At 45.0% G+C, this 22,578-nt stretch overlaps 1 protein-coding gene across 4 annotated transcripts in view; it reads right to left on the bottom strand.

The window, feature by feature from the left end:
- Window positions 1-22,578, bottom strand: part of LOC114585355 (opioid-binding protein/cell adhesion molecule) — a 722,009-nt gene that overhangs the window by 140,340 nt on the left and 559,091 nt on the right. For all 4 annotated transcript variants that reach the window (XM_028707918.2, XM_028707919.2, XM_028707917.2 and 1 more), the window contains one exon: window positions 9,912-10,144. In XM_028707918.2, the coding sequence (XP_028563751.1) occupies window positions 9,912-10,144 (233 nt within the window). The remainder of the gene's footprint in view (window positions 1-9,911; window positions 10,145-22,578) is intronic.

The following is a 22,578-nucleotide window of genomic DNA, read 5'->3' as shown; positions in this document are numbered from 1 at the left end:
CAGGGAGGAAGAGTTGGCATTAAACCCAACCCTGGCCAGGGAGGAGGAAGGTCTTCCTGGTTCATGCCCTCTCGTGGCTGCACAACTCCAAGTGAGGGGCACAGGCTAACCATAAAAATGATCCACACCCTGCCCCATAGATCACACAGCCCAGTGTGCACATGTCTGGAATCACTAGTCACCTGAAAGGGCCTCACCATCTGAGTCCACCTCTTCACACACACACCTGCCAAGTTACAAAACCAAGGAAACCAGTCTACTTATTTAGCTGACACCCATTCACAAAAAGATTCCCCATCGCATGCCAACTGCAAAAGGAAACAAACTGTATTCGGTCCCAAAGCTGGCATGGCAACCAGTTTAGACTCACATTGCCTACCGGGAGAGAGGGAGAGCTGGATGTCACACTCTGAAGAGGGACAAGGAGGCAGGCAGAAAGACCTTGAAGACCCTCTGCCCACCCTTACCCTAAGCTGGCAAACCCAGCTCTGGAAAAGCCAATGTCCCATCTAGTCGAGCATCCTGTTCTCAGAGTAGCCTACCCAGTGGCAGAGGAACCCTCTCCGGCACCCAGGACAGGAAGCCAAGGGGCAGGGCGAACTGTGGCACATGCGCTGCAGCCCGTACAGATGCCACATGAGCGATGCCCATACTAACTGTGTGTGCACCCTCAGCCACTCTACAGCTGGGGGGAGGCAGCAGGCCATCTTGTCACCCCCCCCAAGTGGTTCCTGGGGCGGCCTGCCCCCTCTGCCCCCTCTTCCTACGCCCCTGAGCCTACCAGATGCCTGTGGCAAACCAGTGAGCAGGACCTGAGTGCTCTCCCTTCCTACGGCTTCCAGGGACAGGTATTCAGAAGCATTGCTGCCTCTGAATTTCATTTGTGGCTCTGCCACACGCCTTGCTAAATCAACACCCTGTGATAGGCAAAAGGGCCACTTCATTCTAATTGGGCTGATTGTGAGATTACATCTGCTTTGGAATCATTAGAGCTGCTGAAGGCACTCAGTGCCACGTCCGCACCTTTTCCAGATCTGCAGAAGCTGTTCCAGTTTAATTTCTGCAGGGACTGGATGCTGAGATACGCGAGAAATGAGAGAAGTAGGGAGGTGGGAAGAGAGGCAAAATCCTAGGTCAACTAATCCTTTATAAAGAAAACTCCCCCCCCCCAATAAGAAGAGGATTAGGTGACTTATATTCTACTTTTATTAAATTAAATTATTGGGGTTTTTTTTTTTCCCCCATCCCTCTTTCTCATCTTCTCTCTTGTGCGCACATCCTCCACACACATACAGAAAAGGAGACCTGAAGCCATCAATCGTATCATGACAAAATAGCCGCTGGATTAAAAAAAGCAAAAAAAGAACAGCCTCCACCCTGGCACTCTGCCATCCTAGCTCTTATAAACCGTTGTTAACTGCTGTAATGAACCAATCCAGGAGACATATTAATAATGACATGAAGAGACACATTTATTGTTGATTGTTGAGTCCCTGGCAGATTTATCACAGGGTTTCTACCAGGGAAGGCTGGGCCCTGCAGTGGTGCAATTAAAAACAAATTGGATACAGGGACAAAGAATCAATAATCTAACCGGGCAACTTTTAAGTTTTGCAAAATACAAATATAAATTAATTGACATGAACACGGCTGCTAACAGGTCATTAATGCCTCGCTTGCCAGCCAGTCGGAGTGCAAAATGTGTCCCATTAGCTTCATTAGCCTAAGCTACCACTAAGTGTGGCTTTAAGTCATGTTTGTTGGTTTTTCCACCAAAAGCAATGCCTCCTGGAGTTATGCACATTGGACAGCATGTTCCAGCCTGGATATTTAACAGTGAAGGAGGTGGGGAGCGGAGGAACCACTCATTTTGACCAACATGATCTTCAGCATGTATTCATTTAAATGATCATAATCCCCAGCACAAGATGTACCTAACGCCGTAATTTGTAACTAACGCTGAAGTGCGCCTGCCATTTCTTATCCATCTGGTTTTATTTATTTAAGTGCTTACTCGTTTTTCTATACGAAGCAGCCAACAAATTCCATCTATCCAGTGTAATACATGGAACTCATTAAAATATTAAAACCATTATCTTTCAGTAAAAGCCATCCAAAACAAATAACATCAAAAAGTAACAGGACCAAGAAGAGCAGCATCAGCAGATCAAAATGAATATACAGCAGTCAGTCCATGTAGGGAAGGGTCATAGCTCAGTGGTAGAGCTCTTGCCTTGCATGCAGAAGGTCCCAGGTTCAATCCCCAGCCTCTCCAGGCAGGGCTGAAAGAGAATCATGTGGGAAACTCACTGTCAGTCAGAGTAGACAATGCTGAGGTAGGTGGACCAAGATTATGGCAGAATAAGGCAGCTTCTTGTATCTTATTAGGAAGGTATCGATTCCTGCCTGAAACCCTAGGGAATCAGTGCCATAAAAGACCTGGAACAATACCTCCATGAGAAAAGTTATTTCAGAAAAAATAAAGAGGGAACATTTCCCTCTTCCTCTCAGAATAGTAAAACCCAGTGGGCTCATCCAATAAAGCTGAACATGGAGGTGAGAAAGAGAGAGCATAAATAGCAAGTCTTGGCATGGTCACAGTTTAACTACTTTCCTGTTCCAGATCTGACATGGAACTGTGGAGGGCCTTGGGGTCTAAAATTTCAGTGGTGCCTGTGTGACACCAAAATTGTTCTTCATCTGAGGTACCACTTTAGCTAATGGGGCCTCCCACTGCCGCCGTGCCGCTGCCACACAATTTCTGTTCTCATCCTGAAGCAAAGTTCTTAACCCGAGGTACTATTTCTGGGTTAATGGTAAAGGTAAAGGGACCCCTGACCATTAGGTCCAGTTGTGACTGACTCTGGGGTTGCGACGCTCATCTCGCTTTATTGGCCAAGGGAGCCGGCGTACAGCTTCCGGGTCATGTGGCCAGCATGACTAAGCCGCTTCTGGTGAACCAGAGCAGCGCACGGAAACGCTGTTTACCTTCCTGCCATAGCGGTACCTATTTATCTACTTGCACTTTGACGTGCTTTCGAACTGCTAGGTTGGCAGGAGCAGGGACCGAGCAACGGGAGCTCACCCCGTCACGGGGATTCGAACCGCCGACCTTCTGATTGGCAAGTCCTGGGCTCTGTGGTTTAAACCACAGCGTCACCCGCGTCCCATACTTTTCTGGGTTAGTGGAGTCTGTAACCTGAAGCATCTGTAACCTGAAGCGTCTGTAACCCGAGGTACCACTGTAGTTGAGGAAACCTTTGTGGCACCCCCAAGGCTCCATGCTGAAGCGGTCATGTTCCCCTAAATCTGGCTCTGCATGGAAGTAGTGCTATCCAGGTTGAAACAGGAGAACAAGTCCTAAGTGATGCTATAAAGACCAGCATGATCCCTTCTGAATATCTTTGGGCAGGGAAGAAGCCTTATAACCATCATGCCTAAAAAAATACCAGGTACTGTACAGAAGGAGTTAAAACCCAGCCTCCAAGTTGCTGAATGCTCCCGAGGAATCTTATCGCCTCCAGGTTTTTGCCAGGTAAGTTCTAATTGGGCAGAGCACTTAATAGAAATGCTAACTCAAAGGATTGGAAACGGACCCTTTTAAAGAGAAAAGATAATCACATCAAGAGTCTCCAAGCAGATAGTTCACATGCAAGCAAAAACTCTCAAGAGAACCACTACTGTTGTCAGGAGATGGATTTCAAGCCCGGGTGGAAGAAATGCACATCAGCAATGAAGAGGGCTGCCCCTGTGTTATTGTTCCTGCACTTCATGAAGCTTGAGGGTTGTAGCCAGGAGGATACTGGTCCCTTGAGGCAAAAAAGACTACAAGATCAGCATTCACTGTAATAAATAGATAAAGTCAAAGTGATTTATTGGCGGGAGTGCACCACAAACCCCAACTGTTATGTGATCTTTCACCACAGCTATGCAATTCACAGAGAGTTAGATCAAAAGGGCATAAAAACAGCCTGTGAAGGATCAGTCCAAAACCCCTTCAATTCCAGCTGCCTCTTCCCACAGTGGCCAACAGATGCCTAGCAGGAAATGGGTGCAGCTTCACTCTCCCCACTCATGTTCCCAAAACAGCTGGTAGTCAGACAATAGACGGACCAAAGGTCTGACAGAATAAGGCAGCTTGCTGTGTCTTAATTTTGAGAATGGTGGCAATTTAGCATGCATACGATAAGTGCCTGAAACCCCTTTGAACTATAGCCAATCAGCTTTGGCATCACTGAAATATATGGACACTGAACTATATGGACCAATGGTCTGCCCTGAGCACAGGTGCCAACACCCTGGGCCCAAGCACCCACAAAATTCCCCATGAAGGGGCCAGGCACCCACACATTTTGGTGCTAGGGCCATGCACACTGCATGGCACCCACAGTCCCGGACACCCATGGTCACGAGACCAAGCTGGCACTCCTGGCCCTGGGAAAAGACAGATTGTTAGGGCTCGTCCACACTTCAGCTTGTTCTGTGCCTAGACAGCATGGATCCGAGAGATTTTCTGCTTGTCACATGTTTTCTATGCATGGGTTCAAATGGTTTTGTCTTTGCCCCACTGCTTTCCCCCAGCAAACCCTCTCTTTACTGATAAATTGGAACAAACGTCAATCTGCAGAAAACCTGTCTAGCATTTGCTCCAATTCAGCGCTAAACTGTGTGTTTCCCTGGGGGAAAGCAGCCCTTATCCTTATCTAAGCTCAGTGGCTGGGCAAATGTCTCATGTGCAGAAGGTCCCCGGTTCAATCCTTGGCATCTCCAGACAGGGCTAGGAAATACCCCCCACTCCCAAATGGGAAAGAGCCACTGCCAGTCAGTGCAGACAATACTGAGCTATAGGGAACAATAGACTGACTCAGCATTAGGCAGATGCCTATGTTCCAATGGTGGCTAAACTAAACTCCTCTGTATCATTCTTTTTTTCTCAATCTATGTGCAGTGTACCATTTTATTTTATTTTTGTATTGTAGAAAAGGCAGACTCCACTGATCACTACGCTCACAGTAACACTTTCTGGCTTTTGTAAGATGCTTGAGCATCTGATGTCTCTGTAAATTTATCAGACTAGCTTCACGAGTCCAAAGCTGTGGGGGATTGTTTAGAGTCGCAATGGTGAGGATTTCATCTCACGATACCTAAACCAACCCCATTCTCCATGGCTAGTGAGAAGGGCAAGGTAGTGGTGTTGCCTGGCCTTGCTAAGGTGGTCAAAGAACTGGGAGCTCTTGCCTAACCTGTTTGGACTGTGGATCAACCAGAGTGGTGTGTGAAACAACATGGTCTCTGAATAAGCATATATACAGTAAACACAAAGCATATATACAAGAGGCAGTTTTCAAACCTTCACAAAATCCTAAACATGAATTGGTAGTTGCCCATTGTCCCCTGCTAGATCTACGCTCAATTAACTAGATAAATGACCGTTATGGGTGGGGATATTTTTCTCCGATAACTATGGTAGATTACTGGCAAATAAAAAAAAATCCAGACAGACAATATATTTTTTCGCTTCCCCCTGAAACAAATGCAGATAAAGAGAAAACAAATTATTTTAATGTTTCTTTTTGTCTCTCTGTGTGTGGTGGAATTCCCCCCCCTCTCTTTCTCTCTTTAAAAGGGGGAGAAAAAAAAGTTGAAGCACAGAATTTCTCCCCCCTTCAGATTTACTCATTGCAAAATCAATATCCATCAGCTGTTTGAAATTAAAGAAGAGGGTTAGGCCCCAGTTTTATACATGCGTTATTGTATTGCGAGAGCTTTCTACTCAGCCAGATAAATCTTCTTTAAGAGGATTAGGAAACTTTCATTATCTTTATCTAACCTGAACTAACACTAACTCTGAAAAATTAATCTATAGACTGGACAAAAGCCGATAGCTGTTGCTAAGAAGCCGGGGCCTCTGGAGTTACTTTCTAAATGAAGTGGGTGGAGGGACTTTAACGCCTAACTCTGCTTAGCAGTTGGAGACTGTGGGGGCTGGGAGTTGAGGGGGGGTGGGCAGGGGAAGGAGAAAGAGAAACAAGACCTCCTCATGAGCTGAGCAGGTCACATTATTCCTTGTGAATAATTTATCCATCGGCTTTGGGCATATTTTTTCTCTATGAATCATTTATTTGTGAGGGAGAAAAAAAGTTCACCCTCCGTTCCCCGGGTGCCAATTATTTATGCAACTCTAAGCATGGGGGAAGCACAGGTCTATCTACCCAATAGCAGGCTCCCAAAAGCAGCACTCCCCCCCCCCCACCGCCAGGAAACCATTTGGATACGAATAACTAAAGATATCCAAGCATAGCTTCTCCCTTGTAAGGAGGAAACACAAGGTAAGGATTTATCTAGTTCCATTTAGGGGCCTCTTAACAGAGAGATGCAATATGGGTAAAAACAGGTGCATGGGGAAGGGCGGTAAAGTGGCAGGCTCCGCCTCCAACCTATACCCTGTGATTGAACTGCATGTGGACAGCTGGCGTACATACTGCTAGGTGGCCAGACTGCCAGAGTTGACCTGAAATCTTTGCCTCCTTGCCCCCCACTTTCCTTCTCACCTGCATCCTTGAATCTCCCAGAGGGCAAGAACGCAGGTGAGAAAGAAATACCCCCTTACTTCCGCTGGGAACTGCGAACACTGCCTTTAGCTTAGGTTACTATCTTAATTTCCAGCTAACGACCTCTTTGCTCACTTGTTGTTGTTTTTATTTGAAGGACATGCTTTTCAGCAACTCTGCTGTCATGCTTAATGTGTCATGCTTAATGACATCACTGGGGCCACCCCTGGGTCTCAGGTTCAGGCCCTGGAATATCAGGGTCTGGGATGCTTTTGACTTGACAACCCTATGCACATGTGTGTACATGGAGGTATGTTTGCAGACTTGGAAACCCTGCAAAGGAAAGGCAGTAACATGGAGAGCTCCTGGTGCACACACAATTGTACACATATGTGAGGTCTCTCTTCAGATGTTTAAATAAATGGATGGAGGCCAGAGCGGAACCTGAAACTACAATGTCATTCTTTCCCTCCTCCAAAGTGTGTTTGTTTTATCTCTTTCAAACCCTTCCTAAAATTCAGACTAATGGGTGGAATTTCCAAACTAAGGCACTGTGAGAACGAGAGAGAAATATGCATGCCTACTGAGTTCACATAATTTATGCAGGCAGCAGAATTCAATCTATGCAAGTTGCAGGATTTTTCTCAGCACAGAATTTAGACTGCCTAAACCCAGTTGTTGTTGTTGTTGCTTTTAAATGATGTGGAATGTGAGCAGCTTCTTCTGTTTTGGGGGTAAAACTCAGAACTGTTGAACATATTCCATATCATTGCCGTCGTCATCCCATAGGAACAGCAGCAAAAGCCATTCTGAGCCTTCCTTGTGGGATCAAACATTCTCTTTCAGTCGAACTTCCTCAAAAAACGGGGACATGCTCTGGGCTTCCTCCTCCTGTTGATGTGCCACTTGATGTAGAAGCTCCGAGATGCTTCTGTCGGGAAAGGCCTGGGTACTCCCTCTTTCTCTCCTCAACAGCTCGCGTTACGCAAAGGCAGCTCACTCGCAGCAATTCCCCCTTGAAGTTCTCTGCCAAAAGCCCTTTATGGCCTGCAATGACTTTGACATACTTACACAATCTGTCTTCTCTCCTCCAGAAAGTGATAGCCTTGTTCTGTTTGAGTCTTCCTCTACAGTACCTGACAGTTCTTTTATTTTGGCACTGTATTTTCCCCAAAGAAGATAATTCCGCTGTCAAGGCCACTAAGGTGGCTCTGCAGCATCCCTCTTCATATTTAGAGATCTCTCTGTTCCTTTGGAACTTGAGCTCTTATACCAGGCAGGAAAGGAAGACTGTTTTTATTTTATTTTTATTTTTATTTTTATTTTTTATTTTTTGGGTGCACATTTCCAGCACCCAAAGTATTTCCAAAACATGCACCAGCTAACCCCTACAGTCTCATTGCAACACGATTTTAAGAGATGTTTTCAGTAAGATGTGAGGGGAGGAGAGAGAGAAATATGTATCTTAAACTAATTTGCTTAAGCACATGTGCTTGAGGTTTGACTGTCACAGTACTGGCTCACACAAAGACTCTAGGGACGAAGGAAAAGGTGTCCTGGCAGATTTTTATTTTGTTAAAAGGATCTATCTACATCTCAGTCAGGAGAAAGGGAGAAAACGTGTCTCTATTCACAACACAATAAAATATAGACAGATACTAGAAAAGACAGCTTGTGAAATGCAAGCATAGCTGTATTCTTAGCTCCCACTGGAGATATTGTCCCTTACATTCCAAGGGTTATTAAAGAAGTGGGGGTGCTACAGCATATCTCCTTATGTTGCTGGAGTGCTTCCTGCCGCAAGAAAATCTTACTTTGCAATCCTAACCATGCCTACTCGGGAGTAAGCCCCAACTGAGTTCAGTAGTGCTTATTCCAAGGCAAGTGAGGCTAGGACCGCAGCCTTTTCAATAACATGTTTATTTTTACCCAGCTTCCCACAATTACTTGCCTAAAGTGGCAAGCAAGAATAAAAGAACAAAATATTATATTAGTGCTACCCAAAGCACACAGTAGACTTCATCTGTGTTTCAGAAACGTGTTGGCATATTCCCTCTTCTCCCACCCCCACACAACTGTTATGCTACAACATTGTTTTTTAAAAAAATATACTATATTATTCTGGAATACAGCAATGTGACTCGTATATTGACATGCCCAGTGACATCTGATGCTCATTGGGACTGCTAAGGTGTAAGGCAGGGAGGTCAACAGTAGGTGGCACCAGAGGTAATGACAGGCAGAGCCAATGACAGAGTGAAGTCATTTTACAGCCATCCCTATCTTTCTCCCTGCTGAGTTCTACAAGGACAACCCTGAAACTAAGGAAACGAAAGTAGAGGCAGGTGAGCTTGGAAGAATCCAGGCCAAAGTTGGTGGGGCAGTGCCCTGTTGGACCAGCCTCCACTGGGCAAGCCAATGCAGATATTTAGAGCTGGGCCACCAATGACACATCTGGGTTCTTTCAATGAAACTGTACATTCAGGAACATGCTATTAGACTTCAACAGTAGTAGGAGGTTTGGAGAGTTGGGGCTGCTGCTCACTTGACCTCTGGTTAGTTGCACCACTGCTGCTTACCAGAAGGTAGAGGGGCAAGGCAGGGGCATTGTGGATGTGGTGCAAATGCACAGATAGAGCTGGTCCAGCATGCTTGCTGGGGTGTTTGCACTGCATCAGCTATGGTCATCATGCTCCTTTGTTCACTCCTGGAATTCAACTCTTACTCATGGAAATTAATAGATCTAACGTAGGCTGCATTCAAATGGCAATTGATTCCATTTCCCGACAAATATTGTTCACATTATATTTGGGCTTTCACATGATGTAACAGCCCCTTCTGGAAAAGCAATGGAATATAATGTATGTTTAGCACTCATTTCTGTATTGTTTGGGAAACCGTGAAGGTAAACTGATGATATTTGGGGTGGTATACCAGCATACAGTTCTTTCCTGTCATTTTCATGGGGGAACAGAAACACACATGTGCAAAAAGGGTGGGGAAATAGAGACACTGTCCAATGACGTTTGTTATTGTGCAGAAACCTACAGTTGCACAACAGGTACTGCAGTGTGAAAGGAACATCAGAAAACAGGGCAGAAGCCTTAGCATTATGATCAGGAAAATTAATGCAATATTCCCCACATCTGAATGCGCCCCAAGACAGCAGACATCACTCATTTCCAAATGACAAAGTACAAGATGAGATCCAGAAGCTCAGCTACTGAGCAACAAGACAATCAGAACGAGCTCTGAGTTTCCTAACTCCCCAAGCATTATCAGCAACAGCATCCATTTGAAGCCAAGGAAACTGCCCACATAAAAAAGTCTTTCTTCTTAGGCATCTTTGCCAAATCTTACCTTGCACAATAAGATGGACTCGTGACGTCTTTGGATGATTGTCTGTTTGTACGGAGCAGGTGTAAGGTCCTTCGTCATATATGTCCACGTTATGGATCTTGATACTGTACTGGGTTTTGGTGTTTGTGAGGATAACCACCCGATCATCTATTGACCACTTATCATTTCCAGCATAAAGGATAGTGCTGCGGTTCAACCAAGCTACTCGCGTCACCCTGTCATCCACGGTACACCTGGAAAGGGAGGAAGAGGAAAAAGGAATGAGAAGGGGATTGCTATCACCAAGTTAAGAGCATCCCTGAGATTAGGGATGGGTGGATCTGTCCATTCCTATTTCTCTCATTTTTTTCAGCCTGAGGTTTGGTTCACCCCATTTATGCAGAATTGTGATTTTGCTAAGCAACTTTGCATGAAATTTGTATACACTTCCATGCACATACAATTTTAAAATGAAAGTTTGGCTTGTATATGCAAGTTTGCATTTTTGTTATCTTTACAGATATATGTATTTTTCATGCACTCTTTGCTATTATATACATTTCTGTTCACATTCTATACATGGAAAACTGCATCACAAAATTCAGAGAAGTGTGAATGCTGAAGGAGATCAGGCTTTCAGTTCGTGAATTTGTTTTGGAAGTGTGGATTTCACACTAAAATGGGACCTGAATTAATTTCTCCCACATTTTCCAAAGCCCTGAGCAATCAGGTGATGCCCAGACCTTGCCTGACCTGGAGAGGGATGGAGTGCCAACCACCTGGCAGGGCCATGGAAAGAGAAAATGCACTCAGGACCATTCTCATGAATCAGCATCCAATGGTTACCTTTCCTGCACAGTTTACAATCTAGATCATGCAAAGGTTCTAAGTTGCATGGGAAGTCTATGCTAGTGGAGCAGGCTGTCCACCTTATAAGTTACTGTTCCAATATATATGAAATTATAGATGGCATGGAGAAAGTGGATAGAAAATAGTTTATCTCCCTCTCACACAACACTAGAACTTGTGAACAACCAATGACGTTGAGTGTTGGAAGATTCAGGACAGAGAAATAAAAATAATTCTTCACACAGCATATAGTTCAACTATGTAACTCATTCCAATAGGAGGCAGTGATGGTCATGAATTTGCTGGCTTTAAAAGAGGACTGGGAAAATTAATGGAGAAGGCTATTGATTGCTAGTAGCCACAATGGCTATTTTAGGGTTGCCATATCTTGAAGAGAGAGAAAAAAAGAGGACAGCCCGAGCTGCTGCCAGCCTGAGTCAGGGAAAGAGGGGCGTGGGTGTGCAGGGCTGCCACCGTGCCCACATGCCTCTTTCCCCAGCTCGGGCTGGCAGCGGCTGTGGCATGCAAAGCAGCCTGAGCTGAGCCCCCCAAACCCGGACATTTCCTTTAAAGTGAAAAAATTCACCCAGATGGACATGTTGCCCCCCCAAAAGAGGACGTGTCCGGGTTTTCCCAGACGTAGGGCCTCCCTAGACTATGTGCCACTTTATGCCTCTGAGTATCATCTGCTGGGAAACAAAGGTGAGCAGAGTGCTGTTTTGCTCACGTTCAGCTTACAGGCTTCGCACAGGCATATGGCCAGCCACTGTGAGAATAGGGTGGTGAACTAAATGGGGCCATTATCTGATCCCTTATGTTCCAAATGTGTAGAGTGTGATGGAGCTGAGTGATGGAAAATACAGAAGAGGGGCAGGTCAACGAGTATGTTCACCATTCTCTACCTCATGTGATTCTAACCATATGGGAGACGGGTGAACACTTGAACCAAGCCGCTGTGTCAAACTATTGCACCACCAAACCATGAGGCAGCAGCACCAATAAAAGCACACTCCCAGGCTTTCATAACAGCAATGGCTAGATAGAAGGTGGATGCGTCTGACCATTAATCAGGTATTATCAGCTGCATATTATGCAGTCCTTCATGTAGCTTCTTGGTCATCCATTGTAACCTCCATTCACTCACACTCTAAGCCCAGGATTACTTCTGCTGAGGAGAAATAGTGGTTTAAACACGGTTAAGGGGCTACAGACAATAACATTACTGTCTGATCAAAGCCACCTCCTTGTAATTGGAGACCGCATGGCTAGCCACTGTCTGAATCCATGCAGGGAAGAAGTATGGGAGAGCAGGTGTTCGCTGCTCCACAAAAGACTTTGGACAACCATAGAGGACCATTTTGACTATTCATTGCCGTCATGCTCTCCACTTTGCTGCTCCCCCACCACTTAATATTGCAGAGCTTTAAGAAGTACATTTTCAGAGCGGTTAGTTACACTTGGCAAAGAACAAAGCCAAAAAAGGAGGGGGGAAGGAGGAAAAAGACAAGAAAGGAAAGGAGAGGGTGAGGATTTAGAATGTTCCTCAAGCACACATACCGCTTTAATTCCATTTGATAGAAATGCCGGGTTTATTTACCCGTAAGCTTGGCAGCAGCACCCACAGAAAAAGAATGACGGCAACAGCCACAGCAAATTCCCTGTCCATTAGGTAGAATAAAAGGCATCTCAATGGCCTGCTAGCATCTGCCAAGGGTTGTGTGCAGTGCAGCCTCCGCTACAAAGCTATGCTGAGATAGAGAAGTGGTGTGGAGAAGATGTAAAATAATATGCACTATTGCAATATTATATCGCAATGGTATAATTTTCCTGCACATAAAAGTGTATACCCCAATATGCCAATACTGCATCATAACCCAACCCCCCAAGCTATGGGTTGTTCCCCAATATGTTGTTGTTTAGTCGTATCCGACTCTTCGTGGCCCCATGGACCAGAGCACGCCAGGCACTCCTGTCTTGATATAGCCTTATGGCTTCCAGGCCCAGTTATTCATGGACGTATTCAATGATGCACTTCTTTTGCCCCACTACCACCCCCCCCCAAAAAAAACCCCTCCACTTTCTTCTGGACAACTCTGTAAACAGTTACAGAGACAAATCTTTTTATTAGTAATTCTACTGTTAACTGGAAAACTTCAAGCAACAACTTCTGATGGGCTCGATCCAGTGCTGGATATGGTGTCACACTACAGCAGTAATAGGAAACAATTTTCAGCCTAAGGGCCAAAGACCTTCATGGTCAACTTTCTGAATTGTGGGTGAGGCCAAAGGCACAAGATCAGGCACAGGCAAATTCGGCCCTCGAGATGTCTTGGGACTACAACTCCCATCATCCCTAGCTAACAGGACCAGTGGTCAGGGATGATGGGAACTGTAGTCCCAAAGCATCTGGAGGGCCAAGTTTGCATATGCCTGCACAAGATGGATGGGGCCTTTGCACAATAGGCTATATTTCAGCCTTGCAAAAGTCAGAGGTTTCTATAAACCCACACCTGCCCACCCTCCATTCAGGAAAGCTAGAGACATAATCACAGCGTAAGAATGCATTCCAGCTAAGGAAAGTCCAATGAGGAAGATAGGGAGGGTGGCCTAGACACAGTTGTATAGAGAAGCACCCTCAATGGGTTGTGGCATTTGCCATGGCTGTACAACACAGCATCAGATACAGAGCACATTGAGATGGATAAGTCGTGTGAAGGAAATATAAATATATGCATAGTATAATATAGCAGTGGAATAAATATCCTACACGTAAAAGCAGATATCTTGGCTAAAACTGTGTTGGTGTTGTTTTAATAGACAGTTATATTTCAGTCTCAGATGCACATTCAACTTAAACATTTTGCACGCACACACCAAAAGAAAACTTCTTGCAAGGCAACCTCACAAACAGTTCCAGACACAGTGAATAGGTTGCTACCAGCCTTCATATAAGCAAGTCCAAAACAGAGTAATGGCTTGCAACTGACTCAATCTTTCGCTAGCTATGATGTCACACTACAGCAACTAATCAACCCTTTCCTGTATTATCATTGTCATCAATTTATTATCATTATTTTGTCAATGGCCTTCTAAACCACTGCCTCAAGGCAATTCACATGTAAGATATTTAAAAGCAGAAAAGCAGAAAACACAATCAAAACAAGACTAAAAACCTAACAAGTGGACCCCTGAGGTAAAGACCCATTTATCCACCTGGGAAAGCCTGTCAGAACAAAAACATCTTGAATTGTTTCCAGAAAGTAAAGATTGTGGGTGCCTGTCATATCTCTGCAGGGCTGCTAGGTATTCCACAGGACAGGAGAAGCTACACTAAAAGCCCTGCTCTGAATTCCTTCAGGTTGGGTTCCTGAGATCCTTGGCATTCACACAACAAACTCTCCTGAAGACCACAGCAATCTACTGGGTATATACATCTGTAATAAGTAAGTGGTTCAGTTGACAGGTGTGCTCAGTTCCTCTATGGGCTGGCATCACCATTCCCATGGCCACAAGCGGCTCACCAGCTTCTTAGAGGTCTAAGAAGTTCTGAGGGACATAGAGCCAGCTAAACTCAGGCCCATCCCTACAATGAGACAGGCATCTGCCTCAGGCGGCAGATGCCAAGGTGCAGGAAGTGGTCAGAGCTGTGGGTGCCCTGTACCCACTACATTAGCCTGCTGCCCTCAAGTGCAGTGGGAGACACTATTCTTTCATCAGTATAGCAGTAAGATTCAACTAGCAGTCCAATTGGCTTGGGGAAGGGCACCATATTGTCCCTCAAGCAGCAAAATGCCTTGAGCCGGCCCTGGCTAAACCCCACAGCAACTCCCTGCAAAGGAAACAGGACAGTCCATCATTGCTTCTCTCTCCCCAATGTAGACCAAGCCACTCACTTTCCACTTGGCAATTTCTTCCTCTGTTCCACCGTGCAGAGTTTTCGGTACTGCTCGTTCCACTCTCCGGCAGCCCACTTCCTATCCATCTTCATCGTGACTTGCGACTGCAGCAGCCCTGCTGTTCTGACGCTGGAGCCCTCCCTTTATTCAAATTAACTGTGGGAGAGCTAAGCGCAGCCTAGTTAAGTTGGGCCCTAAGGGGATTGCAGTCTAGTGGACTATTACTCCTGTCTCAGTTCATTATAATGAATAATAAAGAGATACTTACACACGTTTTTGGTAAATTATTCATTGCATGGACTGGAAAAAATCAGGGCAGTAATATGTAAAACAGACAACTTGCATGTCTGTGTTCATATAAATATCTAGCATAAAGCCCTTCAAGGAACTCGGCGGTCTCCTCATTAAAGATGAAGTACAAGGATCACGGTTTGAAGAGACAATCAGGATGCCTTCATGCTGTCTTTGTGCAGTGGGTGGAAAGGGGGAAAAAAGGAAACTCTGATGTGTAAATTCTGACTTTGTGCAAGGCCAAATGGTTTTCTCTTTCTTCCTTTCTCCCCTCATTCTGAGCCTTTACTTATTTATTTATTTGGTATTTATGTATAGATTCAACTGCTACAAACAGGGCTGTGTGCCCTTTCTCACAGAAGACCAAAAAAAAAAAAAAAATCCAATCCAAAATCTGCTGCCCTCCCTGCCGCCAAATAAGAGAGTCAGATTACGTGACTTTTCTGTACAGAGAACATTTGTGTCATGTTTCCCCCCCTCCCTGGCATAATTTATTCCACAGTGGTTATTCTTTATTTATTGACTGCATTTATATCCCACTCTTTTTATGCTTCAAAGTAATATGAAGATTACATCTTCCTAGAAGCAGCTTAGGATGTTTTTCAGTTTGTGACTTGTTTTATTTGCCCAGGCAGGCAAATAATGTGACCCATGAGAGCAGCAAATTAACCAGAGTGTACAACTGTGATGGAATAAAATTAGGACAAATCTTTATTGACAGCAGCAGGCAGGGCAAGAGTTGGCATGGCATTGGGTCCCGGGATCAGTTCATCATTCCACAAGCCCCATGTTGATGGAATGGACCTGCTGGGTTTGGATCGCTCCAAACCTGTATGACGGGAGTCTATCAGTGTTGAACCTTGCCATGGTGTAAGCCAAACAAGCAAGGTCTCCCTGAGGGAGCAGAGTGGAGATTCCAACTAGACAGATACTGAACCCATGCTTGGGTTTGCTGTGGTCAATCCTCCCCTCAGGCCCCTTATGCCCCCCCCCCCCCGGAATATGCTGACCCTGCCCAATGCCATTTTTGCCCTCATACAATGTTCTTCTGCCTAACAACAGAAAGTCATATTTCTCCTGAGGGGCCAACTTAACTAGGCTATTAACTTAACTTAACTATTTTTACTGAGGGCCCAACTTAACTAGGCTGCACTTAGAAAAAACACCAACTATGTGCCAATCAGGTTGAGAGAGAGAAAAAATTCATTTTCGGCCCTGTCAACCAGCGACCCCAAATTGCTCAGTGAAGGCTCTAACATGTGGGTGGGTGGGCGAGAAGCTCTCAAAGCAAAATTGTTGAAAGTTTCAGGGGAATCAGCTTTATACAGTTGAACTTCGGGTTACGTACTGTCCTTACGAACGCTTCGGGTAATGAGCTCCGCTAACCGGGTAATGAGCTCCGCTAAGTAGGTGTTCTGGGTAGCAAACTTTGCCCCAGGATGTGAGCGGCAGTCTCATGGCGGCGGCGGGAGGCCCCATTAGTGAAAGCGTGCCTCAGGTTAAGAACAGTTTTGGGTTAAGAACGGACCTCTGGAACGAATTAAGTTCATAAATGGAGGTACCACTATATAGGCTTTTCCCTCTCCTCTTCAGCAAGGGGTCATGGGACAGATTTTTCCCATGAGCCCATCACACAGAGAAGATACTGAGCAAAACCTTGTCCAGTATTTTGCTGTAATCCATGGGCCACAGTGCCACCGGGCAAAGGTGTCCCATGCTTATTGGGCACAGAATGGGGCTTTTACTTATTTATTGCATTTGCACCCTACCTTCCACCCCCCTCCAAACAGATCCCCACAACAACCCTGTGAGGTAGGTAGGGCTGAGAGGCAGTGACAGGCCTTGAGTCACCCAGTGAGTTTCATGGCCAAGTAGGAATTTGAACCCTGGTTTCCCAAGTCTGACTCTCTAGCCACTATGCCACACTGACTCTATTCTGCAGACACTATGGAGGTTATGATAGTCATAAGAGCAGCAAAGACACCATAGCCAGGCCTCACCTTCTACCACTGAAAAATCTTATTCAATAATTTCTCTGGCTTTTTTAAGATTTCAGCATGCATTGCCTATACTTTTTGTAAAGATGGGGGAGAAAATTGATTGCTGAGGACTTTAAAATGAAGAAAAGAAATCACAAACTGATGTGGAAATACAGAGAAATGAACTTAATATTTTTTAATTTTTTTTGTGAGGAGGGGGTATGAGAAAGCAAGAGAAACTGAAATTGAGATGTTCACCAATCCCAAGCAGGGAACCAAATGTCATTACTTTGTATTTGAACCACATTTTTCTGTTTTTTTCAGAAAGTGCAGGTGGGCGGATAGAAAGCTTAATTTATTTGCATTCAAATGCATTCCTACTCTTAAACAAGTTTTTCTGCCCAAAGTGGAGGTATAAAAATAAAAAGCAGGTGCTGAATAACTCTACCAAGTGCCACTATAATTCTTGCTCAGAAACCACTGTCACTTAGCTTGCTTAAGCCAATGGTGTTTCCTCTTCATCCTCCTTTCTAACCTTTCCCCAATTGACCAGGATTATTACAAAGCCCCCAGTCAATGAGGGCCTAAAGAGATACCTTCAAAGTCTTTAGATTCAACAGACAAGCTCCAACAAAGCTCAGCACTGAATCAAGTCAGGAGGTTTCCCCTAGAAAGGATCCAATTAAAGCAAATGCAAACCTCACATTAACGTTCTCTTGGAGGTTTCCAGTCCATCTCCAAAATAATCATACTACTGTAAAATACACAAAAAGAGAAGAGAAATCAAACTCCAGAGTTCCCAAGGGAATGGAAATAGCCCCGGTGCTGCTATGATTTGTTATTGTTGTTTACACGGCCTTCATCCTAAGGTCCCAGGGTGGGTAACAATGTTAAAACACAGGTTTATAAACTGTTTGAAACAACTTAAAATCACAGACATCATTTTAAAATATACATTGCAAGGGTTGAAAGCAGGTCCTACTAGTGTCCCTATTTTCCAGGGACAGTCCCGGATTTACAGAAGCCGTCCCAGCTTCTGATTTGATCCTGTAATGTCTTGCTTTTCCCCAGGGCGTCCCTATTTTCACTGCATAAATGTTGGGGGGTATGCAAAAGCTAGGGTAAAGAGACACGTCTTCAGCATTTTCGGGAAGCTGTATGATGAAGGTGTCAGACACTCCCTGTGGGGAGTTCCACAACTTAAGGGCTACCACAGAGAAGGCCCTGCCCTGGGCCCCACATGCACTTGAGCCTCTGACAGTATAGGAAATAGCAAGAGGGTCTCCTCTGAGGATCTTAGCACCTAACAGGGTCTGTGTGGAAGGAGGCAGTTTCCCATCTATTTCAGGCCAAAGTCAATAAGGTTGTTGGGGTCTAAGTCATTCATTCTGTGCGGAGACTGAAATAACTTCCTTGATGGCAGGAGTAGTCCGTGAGGAGGAGAGGTTAGCACACCTGGCCTCTGGGAGCGAAGGGGAAGCAATGTGTCAGGGAGGTCAGTGCTGTGGGGAGCATTGGCAGGAGCACTGAGTTGGCTCCATTGGTGTGCCTGCACAGCACTGATCTCCTTGGCCGTTCTCCTCCATATGTTCTAGTAAGTGGTATCAGCTGTGTTGCCAGAAGGCCAGGTCAACAGTGGTGCAACCAACTCACCAGCTGCTTCTGCTTTATAAAACCTCTTCACTGCTTCAAACAATTCACCGGGGTGGGGGGGAGTTCTGCAGCAGTGGGTTGTTTTGCAATGCACTACTGGAACTCTTGACACCCACAAGACCTTGAAATATCCACAGACATGGTTGTTGAAATATGATCTCTGTAACTCATACCATTGAGCAACCAGATCAGTACAGATCACCTAGTTTGGCAGGGATGAGGAGCGACATAGCCTTATAAAGAACTCCAGGGAACTCAGAAACTTGCACTCTGTAGTTGGCACATTGCTGGACTAAGTAAAGGTCTTGCCCTAATGTGGACTTTGAATTTCTCCCCTTAATGGCCAACACAACCACCTTTGTTTTTTGTGTAACTTTAAGACTAAACTTAGACATTCAGCTGTGAGATCTTAAATTGAAGGAAGAGGAATGTTTACTACCTGAAGATGGGACTTTATTCTCAGAGGATACATTTCCTTCAGCAGTCACGGTGGAGTAACAATGGGTTGGAATGCGTCCACAAATTCTGATAACTCCTGTGTGGCGTATGTAGAAACCAGCCTACTCTACCAACAGGTGAAATTGGCATGTTTTGCTCTGACCCCTTTGCCTCTGGCTCTGCCCACCACTGGCATGTGGCCCCCAGAACATTGCCTGGAAGGGAATATGGCCCCTGCATTCAAGCCTGATGAGTTGAAAAGCTTGCACAATATTCTGTAGCATTTTAGATGACTTATTAAAGGTGTTGCCGTAATGTTATTTATTTATTTTCAATTAAACAGAACAGCTAACACAGTTCTTTGCAGAGTTGGTTCTAAAATTGTCCACTTCCACAGCATGTTTCTTATACAAATAAATGACCAGGTCTCCATATTTTGCTGTCAAGATTTCCGGGAATCTTAGGACAAATCACTACAGGAGTGGGGCCCTTAGGGTTTGGTTTTTTTTGGGGGGGGGAGAAGATTTTAATGACCCCCTTCCATGCAAAGGGTTCATCACTGATGGATTGTTCCTTTCCATCTTACAGCCCCTCTGGTCACAGAGTGGATGAGGCCCAATGGCATTCCGTTCTTGGAGTGGGGGGGGGCAGAGGGAGAAAGGGAAGATTTATTTGCCATCATCAGAAATAAACACAGTTCCTCAGAAGTAAACACAAAAGAATAGGACCTGGCTGGGTTCCCAACTCGTTAAAGATGCAAATTAGAAACAGGCCATCAAAACATGAGGTTGTGCTAATCCTTGCTCAACAACACAAATCGTCAAATTAGCCTCCAGTACAATGACATTTGTGGCATGTAGTGCCAGGTTTAATACAATAGGTCCTAGAGGGAAGGATGGGGCCTATCCAGCTTCCGCTTTGTCACTAGTGATATTTATTCATGGTAATGAGGACAGAAGGCTCTTAGCCTTAACTCCCAATCCCTTCTGCTGGCACAGTTGCTGCTAATGCAGCCACAGGTTTATCCTTCCATTTATTGGAAAACTTCCATTCAAGTTCCTTCTCCAAGTTTCTTGGCACTTTTCTTATCAGCCATGTGAAGGCTCAGAGTTTTCAGAGAGTAAGAAAGTCATTTATTTTAACCATGGGAAGTGCTGGAGGTGGGTCAGGCTCTTCTGGGTAGCTGCTTAAGTGCACAAGAAGAGTCTGGGTGGATCAGGCCAAAGATCCATATAATCCAGCAATCTGTTCTCATAGTGGCCAACCAGATGCCTGTATGGGAAGCCTTACAAGAAGGACAGGCTGCCAGTTCATTTATGGGCCTGAGTTAAGTCTAGTGTTCAAAGCCCTAAGGAACGTAGCCCCAAGATATCTAAAAGATCCCTCTGTTCCTTCCCTACAGACTTTGTCGGGTATTAGGATCAAGAGGGGAGGCCCTAATGGTTATTCCACCTGTCTCTGAGGTTCAGGAGAGGTCTTCTCCATGGAAAAACTGTAATTCATTTTCAGGGAAAATATTAAAATATTACTAATTATATAGCCAATTTTGCTTCTGCAAAAGCAAAAGTGACGTCTCATAAATTCAGCCCAGAGCATGTATTTATTGTTTTAATGTTAATAATTGGAATGGACATTTTATGTCCACACATATGCTGTCAAGTATTTACCATGACTTACAGTCTATGCACTTTAGTTACAGATAGGTCTGCCGTAGTTGAAACAAAATATATAAAAAAAATTCCTTCCAGTAGCACCTTAGAGACCAAGTAAGTTTGTTATTGGTATGAGCTTTCGGTTGCATGCACACTACTTCAGATACAATGTGCAATGAAGATCTTGACTTGTGCAGGATCTATTAAACATAGTGGGACTTACTTCTGAGTCGACACACAGAAGATTGTGTTGTTCATCTCCTGATGCCAAAGGGATAATAAGCAAACCTACCCAGCCTGCTGCTCGATCTCTTAGCCCTTGGCAGTTGAGCAATAAGGAAGCGTTCGTTGGGCACAATTGCTGTGTGCAAGGTGCTCTGGGTAATGCCTGCTTCTCACTGCTGGTACCCATTTCCTGCTGCACAGAACAGAGAACACGACTGAACCTCCTGAACCTCTCTTCGGTGCCAGGACACAATCTCAGAATACATGGATCTAATTTTTTAAAATGGAAGTCATTTTGAGCACGTACAGAATGCCTTTTCTTCATCACCAATTAACCACACCATCAACCTTCACATGCTTCTACTGTCAAGGGATGGGATTGTCCAGGCAACCTGCATGTTGTGTTTAGGGACAGTTAACTAACTGTGCAACATTCTCTTAAGTGCAACCCAGTTTCCACATCACCCATCCATATCCATCTCTCTCTCTCCCTTTACCCTAAAACAAGCCCTGCTGCAGGATCATGGGTTGAGCCCTGCCAAAGAGGGCCATTAACAAGCACAGCTTAAGATTTCCAAGGCAGGACTGGGTCCTTGCACCTTGAATTTTACAACTTATGCACCAGCCAAAACAGTTAACCTGGGCATGTTGTGCTTGACTTAATATAATAATGAACAAACAAACAGTGGAGGCTGGCTCCTTAAACTGTACCCTATCCACCTCTGTCCACCCTAATCCAGCCTCTACCTGCCTGCTTTCTTACCTACAGCCAGGCCAGGGGGTGGTACTGCATGCCACCTTCTTCTTCCTCAACCTCAGGGTGGCCCTTGTAGACCCCAGCAAGAAAGGAGAGGATGGGGAGACAATTAGAATGAGTTGGCTCCACCTATCAAAGGTTCTGGCGCCATCTACTGCTGGCTTCCCCAACTTTCTTCCACTCTTCCAGTCCCAACAGGCTCCAGCCACTACTGTGAACACATGACAAAGTGTCTGCAGACTCTAGTCTGATTTTTTAAAGTAACTATTGGTGAATGAGGGTGCACCAAGAATTTATTTGCTTGGGAATTTGGCTTCCTCCTTTGAACTGGCAAAAATGTAGCTGGCCAGTTCTAGCATGGTCTGAATTTCTATTCTGTGGCCCAGAGAAAGGAGCCGGGGAGGAAGCAAGTGAACGACACCCACAGACAGTATCGACAGAATCAAGGAGGCTGATTAAGGGACATGATCCAGCAAAATGCCCTCTTCATTGTAGCCCACTGTTTGTAGAGTCGTGTGCTTGCTGAACAGCAGCCTCAATCAGCTGCCTATGTAAGAATTCAATCAGTGCTAATCTAACACAATGCACCACCTGCTCCCCAGCTGATTTCTAGTGTTCTTCAATCAAAAGGAGGGGAGGGGGGAGGCAAGTAAAGAGTTTATTGCCAGCAGTGTTAGCAGACCTGAAATTCAAGAACCTAGAGCCCTCTAGTCTTTGTGTTGTTTTTTTATATATATATAAATTGTCTTCAGTCTTTGAAGCAGGGAGGGAGTGGGAAGAAAGAAATAAGAAGATGGAGAGAGAAGATTCAGTGCTGTTGCAACTCGCTCTGTAATTAAGTGCCAGTAATTAACATGTGTTAATAGTAGGCTATGGCCACAATGAATCAGGCATCTCACCACAAAATGTGTTTTTCCTTCCCCTGTTAGACAGAAATGCTGGCTCAAA

Source organism: Podarcis muralis, chromosome 15 (genome assembly GCF_964188315.1).
Source record: "Podarcis muralis chromosome 15, rPodMur119.hap1.1, whole genome shotgun sequence".
Classification (NCBI taxonomy): Eukaryota; Metazoa; Chordata; class Lepidosauria; order Squamata; family Lacertidae; genus Podarcis; species Podarcis muralis.
The sequence above is the reverse complement of the archived record's forward strand: the minus strand, read 5'-3'. Positions and strand labels throughout refer to the sequence as shown.